We start from the raw sequence: 21125 nt of genomic DNA, 5'->3' as shown, positions 1-21125 counted from the left end.
TCCCTGGTTCAGCGGTTTAGATTCATAGAATCAAAAATCTAAAATCTCTACGAGTGCAAGACAGTTTTGCAACATAACTCAAACAGAAACTCTCCTGTTAGCTTTTCTTTAACTTCGCTGTTCTTTTAATAATTAAAAGCCAGCTTATGTTAGAGTGAATTGAGGCAGAAAACGTTTTAAGCAATTGTAAGTAACAACTTTATTTTAAGAATTTAGCTGTCCTAATTAAGTTAATTGCAGGAAACTCAAAAACGTACATTGTAGACAGTCATTCATTCATTTCTTTATTTTGATATTAAGGTCTATCGTCATTATAATACCAACAATCAAAAATGAAAATGAAATTAAAATATTTCGGTTTTACTTCCAAGGCTTATGCCGGCTACGCCAAAGGAGATAGTGATAATGAGAAATGAATGAGATGATGGTATGATGAGAGTGGGAGGAAATAGGAGAACCCCGAGAAAACCCACGCGTACGATGTTTGTCCACCACAAAGCCCACCTGGCATGGACTGGTATCGAACTATGAATCCCACTCACCAGAGGTGAACCCTCTTCCACTGAGCCACCGTGGTCCTTTCCAACTCTATTAATATTCTTTTATTCCCTCTTTTACCTTCAGCAGCATCCATGTTCACTTAGTATTTATGTAAAGTTGAATCTCGATTTTTTCACATTCCTTTGAACTTTTAACTCTAAACACTAAAATAAACTCTATAAGTCGAATGTTTGAAAATTACAAGCTCGATAAGTAGGGTTGCCATACTACCCGATTTTAGCGGATAGTACCCGATTTTCAGGTCCTATATTCGTTCCCCGCTTAATTATCTCTTAATCACCAAAAACCATCCGCTTTTTGGGATTGAAGAACAATCTAAGATGACTTTATTGATAAAGGGTTGTTATATTCAACGTAAACCGCTACATCTCTGTGTCAATCTCAATCGCGACTGAGTTAAATTTGGACTCGCGCTCATGCTCAGGCTGTGAGCCATTTGCTAATAAGCAGAGCCGTTTCTTAATAAGATATTTGCTCTAATGCACAGTGGTTTTCTTTGTGTAGTTCATGTGTTTTTAATGTAATGTACTGGAGGTTCTATACGAATGAATATTCGTTTGTGGATGTTGTGATAAACATACTTCAATTATTCATGACTGTAAACTAAAATGACTTTTTGCCTTATTTTAAAATGTTTATGCTGTATTTCACATGTTGTGAAACCATGGTAATTTTCTGTGCTAGTACAATTTCAAGTAGTAAACTTTTCAATCTTTAAAAATGATTAGAAATTTTATAATAGATGGATCAAGACTCCTAAGTATGTTTTACCTTTCTTATGATAAAAATTTAGAAATTATTTTGTGTTTCTTAGACAGAAAAGAAAATGAACAATATCTACCATATATCGCTTGCTTTCTTTGGGGGATGGGGGTAATTGCCTTACAGATATACAGGATATTTAAAAAACGCCGACAAAGTTTGGGAGGTGATTCCTGACACCAAGATAAGACAAAAAGTGTAGAGCAACTTTGGTGCACAAATGCTTCCTTTCGGAGTTGTAGGCTGCCGAAAACTTTAAAAGCCCATAGCTCCAAAACTATGGGACCTGCCGTAGTCGGGCCAAGACTTTACTTAGGAACTAATATGTGCCCTATCCCCCCCCCCAAAAAAAAAAACGTATCAGAATCCTAAGGTACTCATGCAACAATTTTTATAGAGGGAGTTTGGTTACAGAAATATAATTTGAAGTACTCACCAGCTGCCTCTATAAAAATTGTTGTGGGAGTACCACAGGATTTTGGAACTTGGATATTTGGATAGGGCACATATTAGTTCTTAAGTAAAATCTTGACCCGACTATGATAGGTCTCATAGTTCTGGAGCTTTGGGCCATTAAAGTTCATTTTTTCGTCTTTCGGCAGCCTCTAACTCCGAAAGAAAGCATTTGTGCACCAAGGTAGGTCTACCTTTTTTGTCTTATCTTGGTGTCAGGAATCACCTCCCAAACTTTGTCGGCGTTTTTTAAACATCCTGTATATTACTGTAATACTTATTTTAGAATTCGAGACACATTTGTTGAACTTAATAAAACATTAAAGGCAAAAATTAATTTGTTTTACTTTAGTTTCGTTAGAAAAGTATATTGGAAGTGTCACTTAACAAAGAAATCACACACACATACAAATGATCCGAAAGATCCCAGGTCAATCAGTATTTGTAATACACAAGTTCACTTCACTACTTACGGTATAGAATCCCCCGCTTTTCTAATTCTGAAATATGGCAACCCTATCGATAAGTCGAACTTCAAGGGTTTCATAATCATATATTTAAAATCCTCGGTAGCTCGAACTTTCGTATCTGTGAACAGCTTCAAGTCGAATTTCTCGTAATGTGACCTCGATAAGTCGAAAGTATAGCTCTATGCTTTTATATAATTATCGTTGTTGCTAGTACTGTCATTGTTGCTAATGTGTACTGTATTTGTGTTTTAGTCATATCTAGACATGAAAGTCCCCCTCCAAAATAATATGTGTATAGCATTTTATTTTTACTAGTCTTCTTAAACGTTCACAACTTCGAGTTCTAGAGGTTGAAAGAATAAAACTTTGAATTATAGAGATTATATAGACACTTTCAATGAGGAACACGGAACCTCTATCTCGAATGTTTGTTGTGGACACCTTGATTACTCGAGAAACTCGATAACTCGAATTTTTGTCCATTTCCTTCAGCTTCGAGTTATCGATGTCCCACTGTATTAATCAGTTATTTTCCTTTTACGCTTCCAAACTATGCTACGGCTGTATCCGTTTGTCTGTCGAGACAAGTATTTAAGCAAAAAAACGTTCAGAGATACACAGAAGCGGCTTTTAGATTCGATTCAGTGCCACAGTAACATGTTTCATCTAAAGAAATAACAAACACTTCTGACCAGAGTATATACACTTGTTTATTAAAAACTTAATTACAGGGTAACGGTTTCGGCAACGTAACGTTGTCTTCATCAGACACTAGAGTTGCATGTTTCATCTCCTTCTATGAGCCTTTATTTAGTCAGAAAATAGTACGAATCAACAATTTCTGGTTTTAACGTTGACCACCGTGAAACAAAATCTGTACATGAAAAGATTTCCCGAAATCCGTTCAAGATCCGAAGAATACTTTCTATCTCCAACCTTATATCTACTAAAACCGGAAATGGTAGAAATTCACTTCCAATTTCCGGCTCAATATTGATCTCCAACAGAACAAGTGCGGTACGATACAGTGAGAAAGAGGGCACGGTAGCTCAGTGGTAGAGCGTTTACCTCTGGGTATGCGGCCCCTGGTTCGATTCCCGACCAAGTAAGTTTATGAGGGTCCATGTCCATGGGTTTCTCTTCCACATTCTCATTCCACCAATTCTTCCATCATCATTGACTTGCCTTAATTATCCGTTTCCCTTAACTTAAGAGTATAATAATGAGACGTTAAGAGTCTTCATCCCGGCGAAATTAAAATACAGCTAATTTTTCATTTATTATGTGATATCTTCAAATAGATAAAAGATAATCGAAATGTGGAACAAGAGCGCCCTAGACAATATAATTTTACATGAGAAACCGTTATCACGACTGACTTATCTGCTTTCGATTTCGAGCCATTTTGAAAATCGGCATTTATTTTCGCGTTTCTAAACAGCTGAAAACGGAAAGCCACTAGGTGACTTGTGATAACGGTACTTCACGTAAAATAATATTGTCTAGGGAGCTCTTGTTCCACATTTCGATTATCTTTTATCTATTTGAAGATATCACATCATTACTGTAAAATTAGCGGTATTTTAATTTCGCCGGGATGAAGACTCTTAAGCTGAAATATTTGAATTGTGAGAAGGTCACTTTTAATTTGCATTCAACACCCTAAAAAAAATTCAGCCTGACCTTTACACCTCTATCCAATGGAAAAGGTTAAAATCTACAGCTTCTGGTTTCATCATAGTGAAGAAAAGGCAATAAACAGCGAGAAACAGTTTCTTGGTATGGATTCAGTACCACTAGAACAAAAATCTATTCGATTTTATTTCTCTATTGCTACCGGAAGTATATTCTACTACTTCCGCTTACAATGTTGAGTCCGTTAGACCAAAGGCGGTGGTAGAAGCCGTAAAACCTTTTTTGACATATGAATTCAGAATACCAAGAATACATAACATCTCAGATCTTCATCTCCTCACACCGGAAGTAGTAAAAGCTAGTAGAAATTTAGTTTCCAATATTATTTTTCATAGTTATAACAACAGGGAATAGCGATATAACCGTTAGCAGGTTATATAAGTAAATTTTGTGGACGCTCTGTATATTTTGGAAAGACCGAAACCATCCTTCGATTTATCCTTTATTTTTGCGATGCAAATAATTTCTTTCTTCGGTGGGAACTGCTAATAACTCAATTTCTCTCTTACGAATTCGAACAAAAGAGTCTTTCATCGTTCACCAATACATATATGTGAAACGTTGTTTTGCGGTGAGAAGATTTTAGTGAGTAACAAAGACCACATTCATTTTCTGAACTATACAGGGTGAACGGTAACTACGTGGACAAACTTGAACGGGTGATAGTACATCTAAAAAGAAGCAAAAAAAATAATCCTACTGAACATGGGGGAAACTCCATCACATTTAGGAGTGACAGAGTGTCGAAAGCGTGGGAACATGAACTTCAGAGGCCAACAGCTTGAAAACGATACATCGTGGAGAGTGCGGTTAAAAACGTCACTTAGAAAGTCATACCTACTCTATTGAAAGACGCATGTTTGAAAACGCAGCTACGTGTGCGCATGGGATTAACAACGTGTGACACTTCTTTCCTTTACAGCATGTCCGGGAATCCCTCCGTTCCTTCGGGGAATCCCGTGTGCAGCTGAGGAACAGCTGAGGAACCACAGCCCCGTGGTTCTTTTTGAAGTCTACACAGAAAGATTTTTCCTTCCTTGAAAGGCAACTAAATTTCTCCCTTCCTATTCTTGTTTTTATTTCCGTTCCACGTTTCACATTTTTAAGAATAAAATGAAATGAAGTATTTCGGTTTAACGTCCCGCGATTATTCCCTTTACGCTAAGGGAGACTGATGATTAAAGTAAGTGAATTATGATGGAAGAACGTATAGAAGGAAATGAGAGTACCCCGAGAACACGATGTTGTCCACCACAAACTTAGTTGGATAGGGATGGAACTAAGGATCCGATGTATCAGAGGTAAGCCCCCTGCCCCACAGTGCCCCATTTTTTTCACGAATAAGATACCAGGAAAGAACTGTAAATTAAAGTCCTACTTTCTTCCATACTTTTTTTTTCGTTTTAACTAGTAATGATTTTAGCTTTCCAATCCCACAATCCTGATTATAAAAAGAAAGGATATCCTGCAATGTTATGAAACCTTGCTCAAGATATGTGTAATGTTGGTTGCAGGAAGACAGGTGGCACTACAAATGTCTGCGTCGCATTCTGTCGCTACATGCACTATCAATTGCCAGCCTAACGTTAATGCATGTCGATACTTGCGGAACGTATTCCTTGAATGACTTTAAAATATGGTATGGAAGTTTGGAGTAATTGCAGACAAACTACGTAAATAAAACATTAAATACGCGTATAAACAATTCGGGCCTTATGCAGAGTCGTTTTGATGTCTGATTAACACCATAGTACGGGATTGACTAACGGATGGTTATCAAAATTGTATTCAGAGACTCTGATTAGGACGTAGTATTGGACGAAGCTAATCACATGTGACTAATTACTCTAGAGCACAGACCAATCTTTTACCCACGGTTTAGCGTGCGACACATTTCGTATTTCATTTATTTTCATTTTTACAGACTACGCATGCGCTCATCTACTTTTCCGTAGTTGCCACATTTATTTTTCTCACCCGATGCATTGGGGTTATATAAGTTAATTATTCCCAAATCATCATTTTAGTTGTACTCAAAGTAGGCTTTGAATACCAAAAAGTGCACCTTCCTTAGTAAAGAGTTAGTATGCTTACTAACTAGTCTGTGACTAAGCTTCGATTAACGAATTCTCTCTCAATACCGCCCTTCGTGGTTTTAACTGAACCCAATTTTAGCCTTCAGTGTAGTACAGGCCTAATACTTAGGCGCAACAACGAGTCCTACACTAAAACTTGCTCTATGTCCTCTGCCTCGTAAACTTTTATAGTCGAGACGGCAACTTAACTACAATCACCAAATGCTTTCCTCTCTTCATTTGTTTTCATTTCACATTCCTTACAACTTTTTCTTAAGTTTGTTATATCTTCATAATTTTCATTTCAGAATACGTTAGAAGAATCATATTCTCTGCGATTTAACTCCTTTACCTTCTAACGATATACTGTCTTCCTTATGCAGGATGTCCCAATGGGCGAGGAAATCCTGATGTGCCTTTGTGTCTGGAAACGGGATATCCTGTAGGACATCTTGGCTTTTTTTTTTTCAGGATAATCACATGATGACATTTTGGACATGCAATTAACATTGTCCCGTGATAGTCTCATCCCACTGAAATCCAAGGGAAGTCTCACAAATATTTGCATTATCTTTAAACTATCTCCTGCTTGTCTGAATGTCCCGGGATAGGCACCGGACCTGTGGGACATTCAAACGATCACGTGAACATGCGCTTTTCACTCTAAATTCATATTAGACAGTGTTGGTGAAAACAAACACACCAATCGAAGTCATCTTTCAATTACACCTTCTCCTGTTGTTTCTTTTCTTCTTCTAACTTCGTTCTGTAAAAGCGCAAGTCGGAACCACTGCTGGTAGGAGTAATTGCAAGCGAATATTTAAGATTAGATAGTGTCAATTGAAGCAGATAAATATGCATAGTATGTGTACAAAGTGCGACAAGCTGAAGTTGGGAAGTTGAAAGCGCGTGTGTTCGATGTCTTGCAAGAAACTACAACGTCTCGTTGCAGAACAGGTTAAAACGCAGCCGTGTGAGGATGAGGTCGTTGTGGATGAGTTTAACTCACTCATGATAGGCGAGTATTAGTTCTCTGTTCTTTTCCTCCATTTGTCTCCGCTCGCGTGCGATGTTCACGCACGAATATCATCCACCCTTTTCACACATGTGTAATCAGTCTTTCCTATTATCTTTTGTTACTTACGCATTTTGCATTTTCCCGGTCTCCGAATTGCTATTTTATTGTCTTATTTCTGACATTTTTTTGCTTGTTGACAACACTACGATCCAGATGATAATTCTGTTTATGGTCGTTTATAGTCCTTGTTGTCTTTCTTATGACTGGTATGTTACGTTTGGTTTGCTTAATTTCATTTTTTGCAAGATATTCAGTTTCACCACCATTACTGCCTTTCCCTCATTTCGGCAACATTCAAAGCTCTCTCTTCCCTAGCCCCGCTCCCTATGGTTCATAACAGCTTAAGTTTTCATGACGTCCATTTTTTTCCACTCTGAATCAGACGCCATATATTTGCATAGGATTTGTGAGATAACCAAATGTACTTTCATTTGTCTGAAACAAAGATATACGGTTTCCTGGCAATATCTATCTATCTATCTATCTATCTATCTATCTATCTATCTATCTATCTATATCTATATCTATATATATATATATATATATATATATATATATATATATATATATATATATATATATATAGCTAGCTAGCTAGCTAGATAGATAGATAGATAGATAGATAGATAGATAGATACTCCAAAGAATATTTATCTTTTTTTTTTTTTTTTTTTTTTTTTGTTGAGAAGACAATATCTATCTAACAAGGCTTGTGTTTCCTACATACAGTATATATTTGAAGATACAAATAATTGTTCAACTGCAAACAATTGCAAAGCAGATATCTCTTGTCTGTAACCTGAATCTCATTTGACTGTTCTTAAAAGCAAAATTAAAGGCAGAGAAAAGAAATTAAAAAAAAAAAGTTGAATTAAGTTGGAAGTCGTCTTTCCCTTGTAATTTGTAAAAAGGGAACAAACGAAAAGTGTGCTTAATTGCATTCGCCCTTCTTACAGCGGTAATTAATCGAACAGAACAGACTTCTTTCCCCCCAGGTTTTCTTTTTGTGAAAACCTTCTTCATCAAATAAATCGGAGAAGAAAAGAAAGAAAGTAGTGTGCTCAAATCCTTTGATAAAGACAAGTCGAGATATTGAGAGTTGAGGTAATTAAAATATCAGAGGTCCACTGTATTTTTAACTACTTTATTATTACCTTTCATCTTATTCAAAGTTATTTTTAATCACAAGTATTGTTGTCTGGTAAAATAAAATATAAAACTAGAGTTGTCAAAAAGTTAAGTTCTCGAGAAGTAAGAGTTGTCGATGGTTTTTTAACTTCTTCTCTTGATAATTGTGAAATCATAAGGTAACAAAAGGGTACTTAAAGAGATTAAAGTTCTGATGTAGTTTTCTTGTAATAGGGCTGTCCTTGCTTAAAAAGCCGTTAAGCTCATTCAGGTTTACTGAATGTTATAACACTGTACAGATGAGAGACTTAATGCTTTCAAACTAAATTAACATGGAAGGCATTTTATTTAAATATTCCTAGAAATAAACTAAATTGAATCTCAGTTTTGAATCCGATAGCTCTTTTCACAAGAGGTTGTACTTTATAGGTATATACTGTACAAGCATGAAATATTTCCCTGTTTTTGTTAAATACCTCTTCCAGCCTTTCCTACGAGTTCAAATTGTTTGTCTAAAGAAAATTTAGAAGGCCTGTCGGAAAAGTAGGAACACTTTCCTTCTTTGTTTTTATGAACACCACATTGCGTAGTTTGACTAAATTTTGCGTCGTGAAACAGGGGTCTATGATATCTTTAGCTTAGAGATAGCGTTACTTTCATTTGTATCTTCTGTTGTAGAGGAATGGTTACGTTGGGTGGTCTTCCGTGGCCTCGGCGCGGCTAAAATGGTAGAGACATGGATGTACGGATAGGACGCGAGATCGAAGTTACAATGGATTCTGTAGACACATGGGACCTCCCCAAGACCTAACAAAGCTCGCAAAGACAAACAGAAGATCGCTCCAGGTGCGCAGTAAAATCAGACCAATGTTGATTTGTTCTTCGATTGCCAAGTAAGTACGTACTAGGGATGGCCACGAAGTTCTGGTTCCGGCGGAACCGGTTCCGTGAGGAATCGGCTCTTGGGGATAGAGTTCCAGGCCTGGATCCAAAAAGCTGGTTCCGGAACCGGATCTTCTAGAACCGGACCCGTTCAGAGCCGAAAACCGGTTCCACCAGGAGCCGGTTCCGGCCATCCGTAGTATGTACAGGAAGGACGTACAGCAGGACTTTTCTTCAGACATTTTCCGTCTTTTACATGACGCTGCTTGTACGAAATGAGCAGATCTGTGGCCTTCAAAGTGCCGAAGACTGAATCAAGATAATGATTCCATTCGTGCAGAAGCTCCCTACTCTCCGAGTATAGCTTTATGAAACTTTTATCTCTTCCCAAAAATCAAATGATATCAAAACGATGCTCACTTTCGATGCGAGAGGAGATCTAGTGCAACGCAATGGCTACTCTCCTAACACTTCCCAATGAGGGGTTCCAGGCCTGTTTCCAGCAGTAGAAAAACTACCAAACTCTGTGTGTGGAAGCAGGAGGGAACTAGTTTGAATGAGATTACCACGAAGCAGGGCCGTGCCGTGGGGGGCGGCTAGTGGGGCGACGGCCCCGGGCGCCGAAGTAAGGGGCGAAAAATTCGGGAGAAAAAGGAAAAAAGATAGGAAAAAGTGTTTGCAATATATGCATGGAGGCGCCCGAGTGCTGATTTTCCACGGCACGGCCCTGAGACGAAGGAAACTTCAGGTGAATTCATCGGTTTTCCGGGGCCATGGAAAGATACTTTTGCGACAGGTCTCGAAGTGTTCCAAACTTCTAGAAAAAAGTTCAGACACGTTTTAGAATTAAGTCGTGAAAACCACGGTATGTGTACATGGATTTTTAATTTATTTGCAGAACATGTTGGATTCTTGCTTCATTCTGCAAGAAGAATAAGGTAAATACGCTCCTTCCATTTTTTTTTCATTCACGAGCTAGGTCAAACTCGGAATTTTTGTGGGTATTTTATAGAATTTGATTATAAAAATCTTCTTATATTGAAAATACAATTCCTCTAAGATAAAGGATCATATCAATAGAAAGCTTCAACTTTCTTAAATATAATTGTTTCGAGTCGAGTTTAAGATCCTTGTCAGTTCTGAGGTTATATAAACGACGTCTCTTGTTTAAAGTGGGATCCGGGTCACTACTCAAAATTGTACCTGACGCGAGTACCCCCACCCAAAATGGAGCTCAGGACCAAAAGGGTATTTGAACTACTTGACTATGAGAAGGCACTGAACATGTAAAGAATGTATAGTCTGCGTCTAATGTATTCGCGATTAAGCTTATGTTTTAGGGATTTTCTATGTTCATAGTAACTGAATACATTTCACAAAATATTTTACAATTAGGATTAGGAATTAGATTTCTGGGCTGTCGGCATCTATTGCCATTTAACCCGTCACGTGTGAGGGATGATGTCCCTCGGTGATAACGCTATTAGGGGAAAGGAAAGGAAGAAAGGATTGTAGAAGGAAAGAAGCGGCCTGGGACCTGTATATTAGGTACCATCCCGGCATTTGGCCGATGAAAATGAGGAAAATCTCACTTATGACTGCGGTCTAAAAAAAAAAAAAACTTTCACACTTTATCTACCAAGGAGTCGAGCCCAGCGCCACTCGCACCAAAGACAAGAGAGTTACCGACTACGCTACGCTGGACTACCACAAAATATGTTATTAACGTCGCAATCTAACACTATTTTCGTATCCCACATTTTATTCCAGATGTATAAGTAGTATTTGCGTAAACAGTATGCGTGCAGTCTTTATGAAAATATAAACCACAATAGTTACAATCTGTTAGTTAACAGTGTGCACCCTACACATAAATATCAATTAGTTGCAGCAAAATATAAACTGTCAGTTACTATTGACAACGAAAAATGTATATTTTTTAGCCCCACGGCAGTTCATTTTTTCTCAAAAACTATGAATGAGAATTTAATCGCGAACTTGTAATCTTGTTCAGTTTGGCATGGTTTATCGAACGACATACATCATATTTGGACAGTATTTTAGTGAAACACAGTTAAAATTAAAGGGTTAATGATAAATTTATGCTATATCTCATTAACTATATTAAGTACAGTCAGCGACAAAACTTTCCGCTTGATGAAATTAGTTTTGTAAATAACTACAGAACAGAAGGACATTCATTATATACGTTCCAGACATACTACCGTTATTGCCTAAATAAATTTTACCAAACGGAGAGAACTTTGGTCCCTGACTATACCAGGCGAGCACCTAGAATTTTTTGTTGGGTGGGATCCAAAACCTTTCTTTCTGAGGGGTCCAATACGTTTATGTAGTATGAAACCTCTGTTATTCTGCACCTAAAATGATGAAATTAATATTAAGAGGGCAGACTACTAAGTATTTTTCAAAAGCTAATAATTTTTCTTTTGACAGTTTTTCGTAAGTGAAAAGAGATAATGGAATGTTACTTACCTTAGTAATAGATAATGTTATTCTACACCCGAAAATACGAATCGGAAGAATTTTCAGTGTTGTCATCCATAGAAATTACAGTGTGACCAGAATTTGAATTACCCAAAAATCTAAGTTATGGCAGCGACTAGAAAAATGAACTCAACGGCAATTGATGACTTATCATACTGTCTGTGTTCCTTGTTAACTACTTTTTAAATAATATTTGTATCTATTTTGTAATAAAGAGTACAAAATAAATAATTTTTAATTATCAGTAGAATTAAAATACAAATATTATTTTTAAAAGTAATTAACAAGGAACACAGTATGATAAGTCATCAATTGCCGTTGAGTTCATTTTTCTAGTCGCTGCCCTAACCTAGATTTTTGGGTAATTCAAATTCGGGTCACACTGTAATTTCTATGGATGGCAAAACTGAAAATTCTTACGATTCGTATTTTCGTATTTGTAGAATAACATTATCTATTGCTGAGGTAAGTAACATTTCATTATCTCTTTTCACTTACGAAAAACTGGCAAAAGAAAAATTGTTAGATCTAGCTTTTGAAAAATATTTAGTAGTCTGCTCTCTTAATTGCTGCCACCTGCATTGTCAGAAAATCTGATAGAAGTAAATTATTTTTATGAGGAAAGAAAGATCTTTAGGCTATATCAATCATTTCCCTGTTAAACAAATATAGTTATTTTAGAAAAGAGTATAAATGCTAGTCGAGTTACGAAGTTTTGGAAGGGCCCGGGCTTATGGACCCCCCTTCCGTGGGTGAGCGCCGCCTCTGTTATGTACTGTCATCTTGCTAGCGTTATAATGAAGAGCTTAGTGAGCTTGTATTTGAGTATCAGTTTCATTTTAATAAGTGACAAGATTTTGTGCAGTATCAATTTTTAGGTTTTCAAATTAATTCGTTTTTTTTTTTTTTTTTTTTTAACTTCCTCGAGACTTATGCATCAGCATTTACATTCATGATATCAGTTTCTTCAGTGCAATACGATTTATCGAATGTTATATGTCTGATGTTTCGATTTTTTTCTTTTTTTCCTGTTAAGAGTCTTCATCCCGGCGAAATTAAAATACCGCTAATTTTACAGTAATTATGTGATATCTTCAAATAGATAAAAGATAATCGAAATGTGGAACAAGATCGCCCTAGACAATATCATTTTACATGAGAAACCGTTATCACGACTCACTTGTCTGCTTTCGATTTCGAGCCATTTTGAAAATCGGCATTTATTTTCGCGTTTCTAAACAGCTGTAAACATAAAGCCACTAGGTGACTTGTGATAACGGTACCTCACGCAAAATAATATTGTCTAGGGCGCTCTTGTTCCATATTTCAATTATCTTTTATCTATTTGAAGATATCACATAATTAGTGTACAATTAGCGGTATTTTAATTTCGCCAGGATGAAGACTGTTAAACGCTAGGAATATGTAGAATTATTGAGTTCTGATTCACGTGCAGAATTATTCATTTCACTTCTGATCAGAAAGTAAACGCAGTATGTAACTAAACATTTCATACTTCATTTACATTTTAACAGTATGCATATAGGAGGTATTTCCGATTTATGAACCATATTTTTTTTGTTTCTTCTAATGTAACTACGAAAACGCTAATGTAAGACGTCATCATCATAGGTATTCTGCCGTTATTGGCAGGTCACTTGCTGCAGCTGAGAAGCCTTTCTGCTCAACGGTCTTCTGCTATCCTCTTTGTCTTCATTTACGATTTTTCTGTTTTGATATAGTTCATTAATTGTGGTCTCCTTCCCTCTCTTTTTTGCCACCACCATACTCTATAGCATGCCTTTCGTGTTCAGTTTCTTCTTAGCTGATCTTACTCAGCACCCCACCAATCAGTTTCTTTTCCTCTTCTTATTATCTTAATAATATTATTATAGTATCTTTTCTACCCCACCATTTCTAACACCGTCTCATTTGTTTTCCACTCAATCCAACTAATTCTTTCCATTCTTCTCTACATCCACATTTTGAAAGCTTCCAACTGTTTTACATCATTTTTGCGTAATGCCCGCACGAAGCATTTTATGAGTTTTTTTTCTCAAGTCTGTTCAAGGTTCCACAAAATAGTGTTTTCTTCCTCCTAAAGATTTCTTTGGCCATTCCTATCCTTGCTTTTATTTTACGTTTACACTTCATATCTTTACTAATAATACTACCCAGGTATTGAAAACTAGTCACTTGTTTCATTTTCTCCCCTTTTACTTCTATATTTGACACAGCTTCGTTCCAGTTACCATGGCTTTTGTTTTTTAAACATTTATTTTCATCTCATATTCTTTACATCCATTCCTGAAGTTTTCTAACATCTTATTGATTTTTCTCTTCAGGTTCTGCAGTGGCCCCGCGTAGCGTAGTCGCTAACGCTCTCGCTTTCGGTGCGAGCGGTCCCGGGTTCGATTCCCGGTAGGGCCACTCGGTCGAAAGAGTACCACGCTTTTTCAGGCCAGCCACGTTAATGAGGATTTCCTGGGTTTTCCTCATTCACACCAGGCAAATGCCAGGGTGGTACCTAACTTATAGGTCCCAGGCCGCTTCCTTCCGTCCCCCATCCTTTCTTCCTTCCCTTTCCCTGGATAGTGTGCTCGCCGAGGGACGTCATTCCTCAAAACGTGAAGGGCTAAATGCTGAAAGCCAAGAAATCTAAATCCTAAATTCTAAATCAGATTCTGCAACGAGCGTCATATCATCTGCAAATCTAAAGACTTAATCATTCAATCTTCTACTGAAATGTTGTCTTCATTTTGTTTTTTTTTCTTTTTTTTTTACTATCTCTTCTAAATAATGTTGGCGAGAGACATCTTCTCTGTCAAACTCCCCTCCCACTTCCACTCCTGTCTGTCATTTCGTTCCCTATTCTAACACTTACTTGTTGGTTCATGTATGCAAGACATAAATCAGAATAAATGACAATCCAATTCTTTTGAATTTCTATATTGCTAGGCTCACGAACAGAGGTGCTAGCGATTAGTCAGGGGCGTCATTTGGGGAGAGAAGGGAGAAATTGCCCTGCCGTGAATTTGAGAAACATGATTTTTAATAAATTTTATGTTAATATACTTCTAAAAAACTGAAACTCTTGGACAGTCTTGTCCTCCTTCCCGGCAAAATTTGAAATAATTCCACTGCAACTAATCCATAAATAGATTAAATTTAATGTTTTTATTTTATACTTGTTATTTACAAATTACAAACTTATTAATACAAACTTGTTTTTAATTTTCTTTTCTGCAGGGTGCAAACCTCGTCTAAGTTCCCCGGAGCCCGGAGTACTCCGCCTTCCGTCACCTCAAGTTGTCCCTGCAAGAGCCTTTCGGTTATCCACGCCAAGTTTAGGCTCAACGACTGCCCTCTACCGCCTGGCGAAACTTCTCAATCAAAAAACAGGAAGTGGTAATGCTACTGCAGGTGGCGATAAGCCTGTCCACAGAAGGCTCAGCTGGGAGAGGTAAGTACCGGAAGCTAACAACATCTATTTTTGTCTATTTAAATATTAGTGGTAATTCTACCATTCACGTGTTATAATAAATATACATGGTGGTCGAGAGTAGGTTTACAGTCTCATACTGATTAACTCACTATACTTTAGATCATTTCTTATTGTTATCAAAAAGAAATCGTTGTGTTATTTCAGCGACATCCCTATGTGTTACCACGATTGTGTTGAAATATAACGCAAACAGGTGGTTAGAATAAATCACTCTCCATTTGGAGTTGTGTGTCAAATATCAGTAGTTGAAATGACACACAGCCCGTGTGTTAAATCGACACAAGTGTAGAATCTTTGGTGTTGTTTTCTGCGTGATTGCCAAATATGTTGGGCATCTAATTATAAAGGCTTATGTACTGAAGCTACAGACAAACACAGTAGAAAGAAATACTTAAACAAATCCAGGTATTTGCAAACGGTTTCAACATGCAAACCGCGCGATATGTTCTCAGTTGTTTTACATAATGTTTCTGAAGAAATATATCAACAGCTAGAAACAACAACGTATTAGTGTGTCACTTCTACACTGCACTAGAGCTCACCAGTCTACATCGAGAACTGTGTTTCAAAAATGGCGGAAAACAAGTAGAAGCACATTTAAGAGGCAAACATATTATAAGGATATAGGTATTATAGGGAGCTAGCTTTAATGCGAGGCTGAGGAATTCAGAGTTGATTGGCAGGTTCCCCACCCCGTCGCCAAGAAACGGTCACTCGACGGTCCTGGGCAAGGTTGCCAGTGCGTTGTCAAAAAAATTCAGCTAATACTCACTTAATTTAAAGAGTTTATGCAATTATGCATTCCCTATTGAAGATCGCTGTATACATGGGCACACGCAAATTAAGCTGTGATAACAAATGCTTCAGTTTTTTCTCCCTCGCTTCTTCGTCGCACTGCACTATGGCCTTCCTTATTACTTCTCTAGCTTCGCTGTGTATAGTTTGCCCTCTCTTACGCTGTGAAGCCATTGTCAAATGAATAATAAGCAACAAAACCGCAACCACAACAGCACACAACAAATAACCAACTTACACTAACTCTTCAGAATTTTTAACCCTGGCAACGCTGACATATAGAAGGAGGGTAAGGGAGTATTGCAAGAGTCAGGCAGAAAAATTGTTGAAATTTTTCCCCCTTTACCTCAGCCCCCGCTGGTAAACAAGCTAGCTCCCTATAATAAGAGTTTTCTATCATTCCTGAACAAAATGTTGATGAAGGTTGTGTTTCGCACTATCAAGAAATACTGTACATCACAATAAGTTTTGGGGAGGACGACAAAAAAAAAAAAAAAAAAATTATAAAGATTTTGTAAATGAAGTGTTCTGTAGTTTACTATTCTTATTTTAAAATTATAATCTTCGGTAAGCGTTAGCATGCACACCTCAAGCTTTTCCAATACCGAAAAATGGTTACATCAACACCATACACGGAATTATTGCAACACCGAAGTAGGTGTCGTAGTAACATAGAAGTGGAGTGGAACTAACACCAAAAACGGTTGACCTTGAATTATAATACACAGGGTGTTGAATTAACACCAAAACAGAGTGTTACTTACACGGCTTTGACCTTGAATTATGGCATGGATTGTGTGTTGAAATAATAAGAAAATGATGTTAAAATAATATAGCGACTGTGTTATATTGATACTTGACATGGTGTAATATCAACACAAAATAAACACACTACGTACTGTGTTACTTTGTTCGTTTTGGTGCAACACCGCCACAAGTGACACTCAAAACTTTTCCCACACTACCGACCCTGACATGGTTTCGAATCAACACGGAAAATACTAACACAGATCCGAATTTAACACCGCTCAACACCGGTTGTGTGTTAAAAACGTAACACATCCCCTGTGTTAGCAACACCGCGGGGTCTGTATTGAATTAACACCCCATAGTAGTAGTCATGCTGAAACCATTGCTCTGTGTTAAAATTGAGTTGAATTAACACAACCATTTTTATTGTGTAGTTTCTTTATTATTTGTTCTTATTTTTTTCTTATTCCAAAAGCCCGGAGCAGTGGAAGCAAATAAATCCATAAATTAAAACGCTATACTTGTTTACTGCAGGAGTGTGTACCTACTTATGGGTAACCTAAGATACAGTGAACCTTCAAATGAAAGCTAAACGATCTGCTTGCATCTAGATGTTATTCCTCCTGCCCTTCTTCGGTGATATTTTTTTCGTGTATTAACCTTATTCCCGCCAATTTGAGTTTTCCTTTGTTTTGGCTCCGGCAGCCTTCGTTGCCCTATTACACGAAGTGTTATTGCAGCTACTTCAGAAGCTCGTAGACATCTCGAAACAAATTAACAAATTGTATACATTATTTAATCATATTTTACCAAAGCATACATACACATACCCTGTTGTATCTACTGCTCTTCTTCCTTTTATAAAAAAAAACTAAGTTTATAGTAAAAATATATCGTGCAATGATAACATTTATATATATTTAGTTATAGAGCAACGAGGCCAATAGTCCGTACCTTATGATAATAGATCTCGTGGCCAGACTTATTTTAAACGTTATGTTGTTAAAGATATAATAAGTAAGGAAGCCATAGTTGATTGAAGTGGATTCTTTATTTCTGCAAAATAAATAAGTATTAAGGAAATACAAAGTTTAAAAAGAATAAAAATAGCTTTTATTTATTGAAATAATTATCGTGGTAAATTTTGATGGATACTAAAATAATTTTAAACGAACTGGGACCCCAATATTTAATTGTATAAGTGTGTTACAATAGAAAAATAGAATAGGATGGAAAATAGAAACAATATTTCTTGATAGTATTTTGTTGAGCAAGAACTACATCTTAACAAAGTCGTCGCTCAATGCTTTACGGAGCACTTCAGATCAAAATTAAAACCATTACAAACAAATAAAGTGTTGCAATATTTTTTTAAATTACTTAATTAAGTGTCTAAGTTAGACAGGAAACAATATTAAGAGAAATTACCACACATCTTTCTTAGAAACTCATTGTATTTTTATCCATAGACAGAACAAAACCAATAAAAGTGAATGTTCTTCTGTGATTGAGGGTTTTATTTCCAGTACAAAGGACTCGTAAAAAGTTGACATGATAACGAAAGATCCAAAAGTCGTGTACATGAAACCAAATGACATAATAAACCAGAAATACTAATGAAACGAAACGACATTAAATAATACTGCTTAATACTACTTTATATACTATTATATAAGTATAGATTCAAGATGGCGTCAAGCTCGAAGTCGATGCAAAGTGGTGCTCTTATTGTTTATCTTTTTCTCGTGGTTATGTGTAGTGTTTATGTGCGTGCTCTACTGTCTTCATGTAGTAACGGTGCTGTGACTTTCCCAAATGAAGCATTGCCAATGAAACATGGACTGAAGTGTAGTGGAAGATCATTTCATTTTATTGCTGCTGCCTTCATACCAAGAGGACCGCCATGTGCTCTCTCTGGTACTGCTAACAGTGACGGAGGAACTACCAGTGATTTTGTGACAAGGTATGAGTCAAAAGCAAAAAACAGTGCCTCATTCTCGTTTGTTTTCTCCTTCTTTGTGGTGATATTCACGTAAACCCTGGCCCACCCTGTCCACATTACACTAATGCTTTCAATATATATTATCAAAATGTTCGTAGCATTAAAAACAAATTACTTGAGTGCTCATTGAACCTAGGTGAGATAAGGGAACTGGATTGTTTCGCAGTGACCGAATCGTGGTTGAATGAATCAGTGAACGACAGTGAAATTAGCTTTTCTAATAATTTCACCATTTATCGTAAAGACCGCATAACTCGTGGAGGTGGAGTGATGATTTGTGTAAATAATAAGTGGAAGAGCAAGAGAAGACTGGATCTCGAACGGGATTGTGAACTTATATGGGTGGAAGTATTTATTCCAAAGCGTCGTTCTGTGTTTATTGGATGCTTCTATAGGCCGCACAAGAACACCCCCCAGCACATCTTAGAAGCTTGCCATGACTCACTGTTACATGCGTTGTCACACGGTGACGTCATCCTATTGGGTGATTTCAACCTTTCCATCACGTGGCAGGACAGCAAGCATGGAGTCGCTAAAGATGGAAACGACAGTTATTTCATGGACAATTTTATTCATGGACTTGGTCTAGGTCAACATAATATGCATAATACCCGCAATAATAGCAATCTTGACTACATTCTTTCTAACTTAGAACCTCGTTGTGTTGTCCCATGCAGAAATCTTTTTCCTTCGGATCACGATTCCTTGGATGTTTCTTTCGATTTCCTCCCCTCCACTACTACAAACCAGGCCCTCAAAAGTAGGTCACAACTTCTATGGAAGAAAGCCCCCTGGGGTGACATCTGTTGGGCTATTGAACTGTTTCCTTGGTGTTTGTTAGAGGTAGGAACTGTTGACGACGCTGTGGACTTATTTACATCCGTTGTCCACTCAGCCATAAAGGACTTTGTGCCGGTGAAAGCATCAAAATCGAACAGGTTTCCGGTCTGGTACGACAATGAACTTCGTGACCTTCTTAAAAACAAAAAGCTTGCCTGGACTCTATGGAAATCACATCCGAGTGACTACACATATAAAAACTTTGCTAGAATTAGAAGTCTTGCCAAGAAGGTACAGCGACGTAAATATTTTGAATACATGGACTCAATTGGTGATTTTACTGTTAGTAACCCTAAAGTCTTTTGGTCTGTAATTAAATCTAGAACAAAATCTCCGGGCATACCGGCAACAATTCAAGATGAAAATACTGAAGCGAGTGATGATCAAAGACCAGACCTCTTCAATAACTACTTCTGCAAAACATTTACTTCCCTTTCCTCTACAACCCATCTCCCCCCTCTCCACCCCATCTGTTCGGACACCTTATCCATTCTCTCTACCACCCCGGGCGAAGTTCTGGCTCTCTTGCTATCGTTATCTCCACATAGATCACTTGGACCTGATAAAATTAGTCCTCTCTTTCTCAACAAAACTGCTTCAGTTATTGCGGTTCCTCTATCTATCTTATTCAATAGATGCTTCAAGGAAGGGTATTATCCCACCAGTTGGAAACTGGCTCACGTGACCCCAATATATAAATCAGGACTTAAAGATCATGTATCCTCCTATAGGCCAATATCTCTTCTTTCTGTAATATCAATTATCTGCGAAAAAATAACTAAAGACAGGCTACTTAAATTCACCTCACCTTACATCCATAGTTCTCAGCACGGCTTTCTACCGAAAAGCTCAAGTCTCTCAAACTTAAGTACTCTTCTTTCCTGTGCAGTCAAATGTATGAATAACAATACTCAATTAGATGTTATCTACTTTGATCTCTCGAAGGCCTTTGATTCTGTCAGTCACATTCATCTTCTTCATAAACTCTCCAAAAAATTTAATGTACATGGCAATTTTCTCTCTCTAATCACAAGCTACTTGAAGGACCGTAAACAGAGAGTTGTTCTTTCAGGGGCGACTTCTAACCCCCAACCCGTGATCTCAGGGGTGCCTCAGGGGAGTGTACTTGGGCCTCTACTGTTTGTCCTGTATATGGATGATCTCTACACGCACTTATCAGCTCAACCTAGTGGCCTTCTGCTTTTTGCTGACGATTGTAAGTTATACAGAGAAATATCGTGTCTCCATGACACAATTGCTCTACAGGAAGACATAAATTACCTTACAGGCTGGTGTGAAATGTGGCACTTGAAACTCAACAGTAAGAAATGTGACAGTATTACTATTACTTTGAAAAAGTCTCCTGTTCCCTCCACATACCATATCAACGATTCCCCTATGACACATTCTGCTAGTCATAACGATCTTGGTGTCATCTTTGATTCAAAACTCACCTTCTCTGACCACATCTCCTCAATACTAAAGAATTCAATGCGCATGTTGGGACTTCTTTATCGATTCACCGAACTACGCACTGTTTCTTCATTAGCAACTTTTTATAAGACTTTAATAGCGCCCAAGATCGAATACTGCTCTCCCATATGGGCCATGGCAGCACCTA

At 37.3% G+C, this 21125-nt stretch overlaps 1 protein-coding gene across 2 annotated transcripts in view; it reads left to right on the top strand.

The window, feature by feature from the left end:
* wake (ankyrin repeat and fibronectin type III domain containing protein wide awake) overlaps positions 1 to 21125 on the top strand; it is an 865293-nt gene that overhangs the window by 515754 nt on the left and 328414 nt on the right. For both annotated transcript variants that reach the window (XM_081732239.1, XM_081732238.1), the window contains one exon: positions 14862 to 15075. In XM_081732239.1, the coding sequence (XP_081588365.1) occupies positions 14862 to 15075 (214 nt within the window). The remainder of the gene's footprint in view (positions 1 to 14861; positions 15076 to 21125) is intronic.

The sequence above is a fragment of the Thermobia domestica genome, chromosome 11 (assembly GCF_964235325.1).
Source record: "Thermobia domestica chromosome 11, izTheDome1.hap1.1, whole genome shotgun sequence".
Classification (NCBI taxonomy): domain Eukaryota; kingdom Metazoa; phylum Arthropoda; class Insecta; order Zygentoma; family Lepismatidae; genus Thermobia; species Thermobia domestica.
This window is presented reverse-complemented; position numbering and strand designations above follow the sequence as displayed.